Source organism: Talpa occidentalis, unplaced genomic scaffold (assembly GCF_014898055.3).
Source record: "Talpa occidentalis isolate TD23 unplaced genomic scaffold, MPIMG_talOcc4v2.1 talOcc4.10, whole genome shotgun sequence".
Lineage (NCBI taxonomy): Eukaryota > Metazoa > Chordata > Mammalia > Eulipotyphla > Talpidae > Talpa > Talpa occidentalis.
This window is the reverse complement of record NW_023600993.1, coordinates 97,210,408-97,221,339: the sequence shown is the minus strand read 5'-3', so window position 1 is coordinate 97,221,339 and position 10,932 is coordinate 97,210,408. Positions and strand designations below refer to the sequence as shown.

The 10,932-nt window shown below is 40.6% G+C and overlaps 1 protein-coding gene across 1 annotated transcript; it reads right to left on the bottom strand.

Moving 5' to 3' along the window:
- Window positions 1-632: 632 nt before the first annotated feature.
- Window positions 633-8,550, bottom strand: LOC119254526 (putative zinc finger protein 840). The gene is made up of 4 exons (XM_037521627.2): window positions 8,185-8,550; window positions 5,780-5,906; window positions 5,189-5,284; window positions 633-2,639 (listed from the first exon to the last, which is right to left on the bottom strand). Exons 1-4 carry the CDS (start codon window positions 8,227-8,229, stop codon window positions 1,399-1,401), a joined length of 1,509 nt encoding a protein of 502 aa, XP_037377524.1. The 5' UTR covers window positions 8,230-8,550; the 3' UTR covers window positions 633-1,398.
- Window positions 8,551-10,932: the final 2,382 nt, after the last annotated feature.

Here is a 10,932-nt window from a genome sequence, read left to right as displayed (position 1 = left end):
TTTTCTCTGCCCCCTGTCCAACCCTCATTACCCTTTTATATCGAGGCATTGTAGTTTTCTGAATTCCCCACGCATGTTTTAGGCCCTCATATATGTCTTAATGCTCATATTCCTACAAAAACACACTGTGTTTTAGGAATAAAATTGTTACCCCCTCAAAGAATTCTAATAACACAAAAACTTTCCTTTTGGGATCCCTCTTCACCTTGTGTATGTGCTCTTTACTGACGATATTATTTCTTGGTCTGCCACCCTGTCATTGGGGAGCATGTATTTAATGTGAGCTAGTAATCTGAAAAATTAGCATAATCCCAGGAAACTGGTACAAACTCTAACTTTTTAAATTTTCTGAAAAGAACACAGTGCTGGGCTGTTTCTAATCTCTTACCCTCCCATAAATAGATCTCTTTATATTGCTCCATTAGGCACAACAGTCCTAAAGACACTTGTTAGATCATGCCCATCCCCCCTGACTGGTCAGGGGTAACTTGCACAGATGATTATGGGAACACTAAAGTACAATTAGAATTCTGGTAAGAGCCCCAAATGTATTAGACATGATACACCACTAGCATCAACTTGAATACTTAGCATTTATTCACTATAACAATTAGGAAAGCAACTTTATTAAATAAACTGAAATGATAAGCAAAAGATCAGCTGTTCGGAATCCAGGCTCCAGAATTATTACAATTCACCCATCTCCTTGGTTCTTGAGACAGTCGAGCAAAGGTGCTAACCCTTCAGGGAATTAGCCATTCAAGGAGCAAGGAGACTAAATGTCATGTCCAGTTACACAAGGCAACAACAGCAACTGTCTTCTCTCCCACCGGCTCATGACCTTTGACTTTCTTGTGCCCACTCTCTTAACTCTTTATCTTTTCATTTGATTCATGATCCACTTTGGGTTTTGCACTGTCCACTGGCAGAGAATGATCAGAGAGAGGAAGTGAAATGGCTTTTCTTTTTCTTACTTACGCTTCAATTGAGGTTGCATCCTCTTCCTGCAGAAGCTCACAGCTTTTGAGTGCTGCCTCTACTAAAATATGATTTTATTCACCCAGTAAAAATACATTATGAACAAATAGCAGAATGAATATGTTCTTCTGCATGACAGCTGCCTAGCTGCCTCTTAGCATACTTTCCACCATTCGAGCTGCCTTATCTAATGTCAGGTTTTGGCACTTAGACATGTTTAGCCACTTGGCCTCAAAGATGCAATTCAAGCTGTACAGAGCGCATTTCTGATCAGATCTCCGTGTTTCCTCAACATTTGTATTTCTAGTTCTAAAACATTCCATGAATTCATGCAAAAGAACGGGCTTGACTAAAAACTCGCCCACCTTGATCTCTGTGGTTTAAATGTCCAGTTTCCAGTAAAAAGCATCTTCCAAATATTTAGGGTTTATCATGAGTTTTCTGATGTCGAGACAGTTTTGAATTTAGGCTAAAAGCTTTTCCACATTGATTACATACAAAGGATTTCTCCCCTGTATGAATTTTCTTGTGTTTATTAAGATTTGAAACATGGTTAAAAAGTTTTCCGCATACATTACATTTATAGGGTTTCTCTTCAGTATGAATTTTCTTATGCCGATTAAGGTCTGAGCAATAACGGAAGGTCTTTTCACATTCATTACATTTGAAGGGCTTCTCTTCAGAATGAATTTTCTGATGTTTAGCAACATTTGAACGATAGCTAAAGGCTTTTCCACAAACATTGCATGCGTAGGGTTTCTCTCCTGTGTGAGATCTTTGATGGTAAATTAGATCTGAGAAGCGGACGAAGGTCTTTTTACAGTCAGTGCATAGGAAACATTTCTCTCCAGTATGTTTCTGTTGATGACGAGTCAGATCTATAAGCTGGGTGAAGGTCTTCTTACATTTATCACATGAAAAAGGCTTTTCTCCAATATGAATTTTCTGATGTTTATTAAGATTTGAAATGGTTTTAAAGGATTTTTCACAATCATTACATTTGTAGGGTCTCTCTCCAGTGTGAACTCTTTGATGCAGGATAAATTTCGAGAACGGACTGATGTTCTTTTTGCAGTATTTACATGTATAGTATTTCTTTCGAACATGAATTTTTTGGTGTTGAATTTTTTTGGAGAAACTGCAAAAGGCCCTTCCACAAAATTGACAGGCAAAGAGCTTCTTTTGAGTGTGAAATTTTTTAGACTGAGTCAAGTTGGCTCTGTTGCTGGCATGCAACCTCTGATGTGTAGTCAAGGATGAGAGAAACCTAAAGGTCTTCCGACACACATCACATCTGTACGGCTTCAGGGCGCTGTGCCTGGTCTGATGCTCAACAAGCTTTGAAGCTCTGTTAAAGGTGATGCCACACTGGTGACATTCAAAGAGTCTGTCTAGAACATGCATTCTTTGGAGTGTCGCAAATGAGGAACAGTGCCTAAAAACCTCTGCATTTTCATGATATTGGGGGGGTTGCTCTACCTTGTGAATCCTCTGATGTCCAGTGAGTTGTGAGATATGGCTAAAAACCATACTGCAGTCATCACATTCATAGCGCTGGGTTAAAGTACAAAGTCCCCGATATTTAGCATGGTGAGAAATCTGTCTGAGACTATTTGCAGATTCATTAAGGGGGTGATAATTTGCCAGTGCTGGCTGACATGCTAGTAGGAAGAGAAGAAAAAGTAGATGGTTAGAGCATGCACAGCAACAAACAGCAAGCTAATTAGTAAGTGGTTGGGGAGAAAAGCGTTCAGATACTGAAGTTTTGAGAGAGGTGGGGTGAAAAGTAAGAGTTTTTGGGGCTAGGAGAGAGAGAGAGAGTACTCTCCCAGTACAGGAGTAATTCATGTGATCAACATGTGGCCAATGAAAATTTTCTTTAAACTTGAAATGCTTATATTTGTGACTGTGAAAAAAATCTTGTTGAAATTTTAATTACCTAAATAGAAAATTTTAAAGCACTTAAAAAGAATCATATGGGGGCCTCCCTGGTGGTGCAAGGGGTTGAGCACGGCACTATGAAGCAATCCACAGACTCTGCAGCATGAGTTTGATCCCCAGCCGGCCAGAGAGAAACCCACATAGCACAGACCTCTCCTGTCTCGCCTGCTGCTCCCCTCAGCAGTGTATCTCAGTCAGTCTGCCTGTTCTGTTCCCTGCTCTGTCTCTGGGGAACCCTCTCACCCCCCCGCATCTCTGGCCTCTACCCCAGCTCTTGTATGCATAAATAAATAAATCTTTAAAAAGAAAATCACATGGAATTCCAAGCAGGGAGTCACGTTTTCTTTTCATTAAGGGCCTTTAAAATCTCTCTCTATATATAAACATAGCGATTGGTGATTATACTTTTTCCTTTTTTTTTTTTTTTAATAGAGGCATGTTTTATTTATTTGTTTGTTTGTTTGTTTGTTTGTTTGTTTTTTGTTTATACAAGCACTGGGTACAGTCAGAAGCGTGGGAGGGTGAGAGAATTCACCAGAGCCAGAGCGGGGAGCAGAGCAGGCAGAAGGACCTAAGTACACTGCTGAGGGGAGCAGCGGGCGGCAGGAGAGGTCTGCGCGCCATGTGGGACCCTCCTCTGGTGGCCGAGGAGCAGCTGGGGATCGAACCGGCACCGCAGAGGCTGTGGGCAGCATCGCAACCCAGCGCTCAACCTCTGCGCCACCGGGGAGGCCCCATACTTTTTCCTTTTAACAACAAAATTGGAGATCTTTAGTAATTATAAATCTGGTTTGTCAATTTTACTGACATTGAATCTACATGATAGAGTATTTACTGAATGGTGGCCCCATTCTTGATTGGGCTACTGCTCTATTTGGATATCTGAGTTGTATTTAGTCTTGTTATTGCTATGAACACTAACAATAATCTTATATATGTGTGTATATCTTTGTTAATTTGTTGAAATATAGTTGGTGAGGAATGAGAGTCCTTAAATATACACACACTACACTCAAGTATGTCCTTATATGAACATCATGATTTTCTAGTATCTTGATAACCCTAGAGTCTAGCCTAGACTATCAAACTTCTGACTTCACATTTTGATAAAAAGTTCTAAATAAAATCTAAATAGAAATTAGTTAACTGCTAAGAAAAAAATTGACCATACAAAATATTATAGATAAGCTAATAAGTACCCAAAAAATCTACCATTGGCAAGATGGAGAACTAGCATCAGTTTGTTACTTTCCTTAATTCTAGACCTTGGGATGCTACTCTAGTGATTAGAAAGTGGATTAAAATATCCATGAATAATATTTTCTAAACATTCAACATAAGACAGAATCAAGTGGTAATAAAAAAGGAACAAAATAGAAATAATAGGTTTGAGTCTATGTTTAAATAAATTTGGTCATTAACATTTGTTGAAGGAAGAGCAGAGGTATTTTGTTACTTAAAGGGCTGGCATGAAAGTAGCTAAAATAGCGATGTAACCTGTTAAAGACAGATGGGATATGAAGAATTATGGGAAGAATTGCATAAAAACAACAAAAAGTTTGTTTTAAAAATGGAGATTTCAGGGGAGATGGCTCACCAAGAAAAATTGTTAGAATAACACCTGGTATAATTAATGTAGCAGGAGATTTTTCCTTTTTTCCAGAGATTTGGGAGATGAATTAATGACCTGTAGCTAAAAAGTGAGGAAAAAAGCTAAAGGAAATATAAGCCCCAGGAAGAATTATAAGTCGCCCAACCTGCCTCAAATGAGAATAACAGTAGCCTTATAAAGTCAGTCATAATTGTGTAGACACTGAAAACCAATTTAATAAGAAGTGATCATATAGCATATTGGGGGATGGAAAAGGGGTATGAGTGTAATGAGGGAGTCAATATCTAAAATAGCAAAGTCAGGAAAAAGTAGTAAAAATATTTTATTTTAAAAAAACAGAGATAGGGTCTCCCTGGTGGTGCAGTGGGTCGAGTGAAGCTGTCCACAGCCTCTGTGGTGCAGGTTCAATTCCCGGCCAGCCAGGGAGCTACCCACATGGTGCAGCAGACCTCTCCTGTCTCGCCCGCTGCTCCCCTCAGCAGTGCTTTCGGTCATCTGCCTATTCTGCTCCCCGCTCCATCTCTGGGGAATTCTCTCACCCTCCCTCGACTCTGGCCTATACCCCAGCTCTTCTATAAATAAAAATAAATCTTTTTAAAATTTTTTTAAAAAACAGATAATCCCCAGCTATTTCTTAATAAGGTGTTTGTCAATTACCTGGGCATGGAGTACTTGTTCCCTCGCTCACCATCATCCAGGGATAGTTCTTTTCCTTCAAAGATGAGATAACTTTTGCCTTAAAAGTCCATTGTCCTGCATATAGGAAAATAAAATGATCTTTTCAATGCTTTACCTATCAGAATTTAAATCTAATCTTTTGATCATAAGCCAGGTGACTTCTGGGTTCAGTTTGCTTTAGTTATTCCAGGGCAATTTATAACACTCCCTTTCATGTTCAGCCCCCACCTAAGCGATGTATGGACAGTAGGTAAGGAAAGCAGGATCACGCAGGAAGCCTGGGGGCAGTATTCTCTCATACAACTGCCCACAAATCATCTGTTTTTTAAAAATAGTTCTCCAGCAAATTTGGGGGGCCACAGTAGCCAGAGGATTCTCATATCTGAGAAAGGTGTGAAATCTGAGAAGATGTGGGTACATGAAGTTGAGTGTCGGAGATGGCTGTCCCCATGTTCCCCTGCAGAAAGGCCCATGGCTTACACAGGAAATCAGAAGTTAGGTGAGAATTTCAGGAGTTCTGGGCACATCAAAATAGGCAGCTTATCCACCAGCAGGAAAATACATTCTTACCCAAAGTCATCATATGTTTGTAGTTGTCCAATATCACCTTCTTGTACAGATTTTTTTGATCAACAGCTAGGGATTCCCACTGCTCCTGAGACAAGTCGACGAACACATCTCCAAGTGTCACTGACCCCTGAAATTAACAAGTACCTTGATTTTCCAATTGCCTGTACAGCCGAGTAGCCCTAGAGAGGTTGGGCTTAGTCACTTGAATTATGCCAAATGGGAACTTGAGTGTGAGAATAAATTTGGTAGCAAGTTTGAGAACAAACACAAAGTGTCAGTATCAGGAATGAAATAGTGACTAACCACTGCAGACTCCCCACACATCAGAAGGAGGAGGGATTCTATGAATAACCCTACACACACACATTTGACAACTTAGATGAAACGATTCCTCAAAAAGCACAAGCACAGTAAGAAATAGGTAGGTTGAAGGGCCCAATAACTGGTAAGCAAATTGAACTCATGGACAATCCACCAAAAGCAAGGTGATTGCAAAACCTGGAGACGTTTGCATAGGGTAAAGCCAAAATTAATCAGAATATATACACAGATAACCAAGAAAAGGACAGGCTTAAAAAAAGTAAAAAATCTTTTAAAAGGAGAAACTATTCACCAAATGAATGGGATTCGTGAACAATTCATTTTTAAAATGCAGACAAGTGGCTAATAAAGGTGACAGACCCAAAGGAATCAGGTAAATACAATTATTTTTAAATAATAATGAGCTGAGACTAATCAAATTCACAGCTTTGTATCCATGGAGAACAACAAAGTCACATCACCTAAACATAGATAATATGTACTGTTGTCAGGCTGTAGAACCCAAGAATTCTCCAAGACTGGAAATGAGTTTTAAAACTGGCCTATGTTTTTCAAAGTAGAGCTTGGTAAGACCTCTGAAAGCAGTACTAGTGCATATCTTGAACTAAGTAGTAATATTTGCACACACACAACACTTAGAGTAGACTACAATAGATTACAACAGTAAAGTATTGCACACACTAATCATTTAAGGAATCGTTTAACTATGGAATAATCACACTGTAGAATTGCATGTGGATATTGTAAGAATTAGAGATCTCTACGGACAGCCACAGAAATATCTCTAGAACACTTTGAAGTTCAAAAACAATATTTACAGGTTATCACATAGATGATTCCCTTTATCTATAAATACCTGAAAATGTACTAATTCTATGCATAGATATATATATACGCAGATGTAGTAACTAAAAGTGCAGTTTATGAAACTCAGAATAAGATAGGTTTAGAAATTAAGAATTTTACTTTTATTCTGAAATTTTTCATTAATGCGAGAAATTTATTATTTCTTACAATTTTTAGAGGAAAAAGAGATGTGTGATATCCCAGAATCATTTAGCTTTGTGTGTCAAGATTGAATCTAATAACCACTGCATTGTATTCTCAAGTGTCACATGTATTAGATTCAAGAAAATCACTTACACATTCTAAGGAATATTTTGATCAAATTAAGTGTGATTTAATGTGACCCTTTCTTCTATATGTGGGTGTTCTGTTTGTTTCCGATCTTTACTGTCAGGCATTGACTAAACTCTGTCCTCTTGTTAAATACAACTTTCATTATTTGCCCAATCTTTTTGTCTGCATTGATTTGTTTCTGAACTTTCACTGTTGCTGTGCTTACCTCTCTACATAAAGACTAATTTCACATTCCTTCGCTGCTGTACCCTGGTGGCATGCATAGGATAATTAGCCCTACATGTAATCCCTGCATTTCTTTTCTTATCCTGTTGTGTCCTGGTATTATTGCATTCTCATCACATCACTCCACACTGACCATTTGTTATTCTCCAGATAGTCAGGAAGTTTCAGAGCAACAGATGCAACCTCTGGCCTGAGAATTTGCAACTCTAATAAGTTCTAACAATTCTAACAAGCTCCCTGATGATGCTGCTGGTGCAGGAGCCACACATTGAACCTTACAAAGCAGAACAAAGCAGGCACCTGAATCACCTGGAGAACTTGTTAAGACCCAAGAGCAGCAGGGGACACCTCCGGAGTATCTGATTCAGTAGGGTGGGAGGGGCCCAAGAATTTGCAATTCTAACAAGTTCCCAGGGGAGACTGACCTTTCTGACCAGCACTTGCTGTCCACCTCCACCCCCAGCTCAGATGGCTCGACTGCACTGCACAGCCAAAGTCTTAATAAACTTCCTCCCTGCTCTTGGAGGTACATCTTCTGGAACCTCTTGGTCAGTACCTCCTTGAGTGATTTGTTGAATGAATCTGTGAATACTTCGAGAGGAAAGGCAGAGAAGAGAACTTGTTTGCTGACTAGTTTCATCTGAATACAGACTGGCAAGGAAGCAAATGTGTAAGGAACAGACTATCAGCATTTCCGAAAAAGAGACAAGTTAACTCACCTGGACCATCACTTGGGACATGATTTTTAAAAATGAAAGAGCCATTTTATCCTCCACTCTTCTCAGTTCCCCCCGGAGGAGAGTGGGTCTCTGAGAAAAAACACGTCGGAACTGGAAAGAAAATCGGGAGAGGCCAGGACTCCCACACCCTTTTCCGGACACACAGAAGGGAAGCAGACTGAGCAACAGCCTCCCCAGCCTGCGCCTCTGGTTCCCCTCTTCACCCGATCCTTGCAATTACACCACTGGGCTGCTGCTGCCAGAATTTGGGGTAGAGCACATGACCCCAACGATTTAGCGTCTGAAACTTCTCAGCCAATAGGCAGCCAATAGGCTGGGAGCAAACTCCCCTTCTCAGAGATGGAAATGCACCAAGTCCAGCAGCCCCAGCCCAGGCCAGAGCCTGCTTATCTGGAGTCAGATAAACAGGCCCAGGCTCTTCTGGTTTCTCAATCAGGATCAGTCACCTGCCTCCCTGTATCCCAACCCTCCTGGCCCTGGTGTGAAGGGGAATGTGAGGACAGTGATTCTCAAATGTAAGCATGTCCCCTAATCACTTGGAGGGCTTAATACAGCAGCGATACCCCCAGACTTTTTGATTCAGTAGGTCAGGTGCAGGGTCCACGTGTCCAGAGTGCTAGAACGTTTCCAGGTGAGGCCAGTTGTGCTGCTTGAGGACTGCACTTTGAAAGCCAGTGGATTAAGGAATAAACAAGGATTAGGCTGAAAATTTAGGAGTATTCTTTCATCACACCTGCTATGTGACTCACTTGTGATGTTAATAAGACACACATCCGGTGGGGCTTGTAACCAGTTTTCCACTGGAATTGTTACAGAGCAGCCCTGATATAAAAACAGGTTGCCTGACTGTGGGTCCTCACCTGCGTGCTTAAAAGGGACTTATTAATACTCCACTATAGGCACACACAAAAGATTAATAAAAGGTTTATTTACAAGGGAAAGGGAAATGAGGAAATGTACAACTCAGGGAGAAAATAGGGATTTAATGCGTCCTACCCGATCTGCTGACCTGAAAACCCAAAGGCACTATGAGAGCTGGCCCAGAGCGCTGCGAGGTGGCAGAGAGCCAAAAAAAAGGAACACCCCCCCCCCCCCACCAAAAGCCCACGTGTCTGGTTTTTATACAAAACCTGGCTGCTTAACCCCACCCTCAGGTCCCAGCAACCTTCCCTTTGGTGGTGATGGGATTTGTCTCTCCCAATGTCCTGATGGCTTTGGTCTGAAGTGGGGGTGGAGTCCACAAAGCCTGTATGGAATTAGCTTTAGGACATCCTTTTACCCCTAACAGAATCAGTGAGAGGAAGGGTCTCCTTTGGTGATGTTCCTGATCCCCACAAGGGAGCTGCAGCGGAGGAGAGACTACTTGGCACCAACAGTCATGGAGATGGCACAAACAGCAGCTCCTTCCACCATAATTTCAGGGAGAGGAGGGAGCAGCAAAGTTGATTGTGATGGAAGGGTCGGAGCCTGAGTGGTCTGGGTAAGAATGAGGTGGATATAGATGGATGACTGGGCCAGAAGCCATAGAAAGGGTGTCAGACCCAAACAATCACTTGTATCCAAAGACCAGGCAAGCAAGTGACACCAGCAATAAATGCAGCAAACAGACGTCAGAAGCAAAGACCAAGCAGGACTAGATGATCTTGGCACAGGTAAGCAATAAACAGTAGGTGGTGCTGGATTGAAATTTTTGAGTTACCTAAATCTTGTTCTTGGTTTAAAGTAGCAATAAAATTAGGGTAGAATGAGTAAGTAGCTTGTCTAGGATAATATATATGGTCTAGGGTCATATATATAGACAAAAACTAGAAATTGAGAGAATACCGGTGTTTTTAGATGAGTAGATGAAGTTCTAGAAAAGCATCAGTTACCAAAACTGACAACAGAAGAAATAGAAATTCTTCATAGTTAGCTAATTATTTAAAATTTTTTTTGAAATTGAATGCATAATTTAAAATTTAGGGACCCATATATTATTACTGGTTAATCCTATTAAATGTATAAAGAAAATTAAATCAATCTTATAGAAATTGTTCTAGACAATATAAAAAGAGGGACTATACCCCAATTAATTTTATTGGCCAGCATAAGCTTGATATAAAAATCAAATAACGATATTTCATATTCTTAAGAATGAAACATTCTTTTTTTTTTTTTTTTTTTTATAGAGGCATGTTCCTTATTTATTTTATTTGTTTGTTTATTTTGTTTATACATGCACTGGGTACAGTCAGAAGCGCGGGAGGGTGAGAGAATTCACCAGAGCCAGAGCGGGGAGCAGAGCAGGCAGAAGGACAAAAGTACACTGCTCAGGGGAGCAGCGGGCAGCAGGAGAGGTCTGCGTGCCATGTGGGACCCTCCTCCAGTGGCTGGGGAGCAGCCGGGGATCGAACCGGTGCCGCAGAGGCTGCGGGCAGCTTCCCAACCCAGCGCTCAACCGCTGCGCCACCAGGGGAGGCCCCAAGAATGAAACATTCTTGATAAAAGTGAATCTCATTCACGAACAAGAGTTCTAAACAAAACATTAGCAAATAAAATTGAGCAACATTTTTACCAGTCTTGAGATATAATTGACATATAGCACTGCATAAATTTAAGGTGTACAGCAGAATGACTTGACATTCCTATACTGTGAAATGATTACCACAATTAGTTTAGTTAACATCCATCATCTCATATAGATACAAAAAAAGGCAATATTTTTTAAAAGTAAGATCTCATCACCAA

What these genes read in the sequence shown, in the direction of transcription:
- LOC119254526 (XM_037521627.2), bottom strand. Translation starts at nt 8,229, where the DNA reads ATGGCTCTTTCATTTTTAAAAATCATGTCCCAAGTGATGGTCCAG. An exon ending in CAAACATATGATGACTTTGG is followed by an intron (nt 5,285 to 5,779) that starts GTAAGAATGTAT and finishes TCCTATATGCAG; the next exon opens with GACAATGGACTTTTAAGGCA. An exon ending in AACAAGTACTCCATGCCCAG is followed by an intron (nt 2,640 to 5,188) that starts GTAATTGACAAA and finishes TCTTCCTACTAG; the next exon opens with CATGTCAGCCAGCACTGGCA.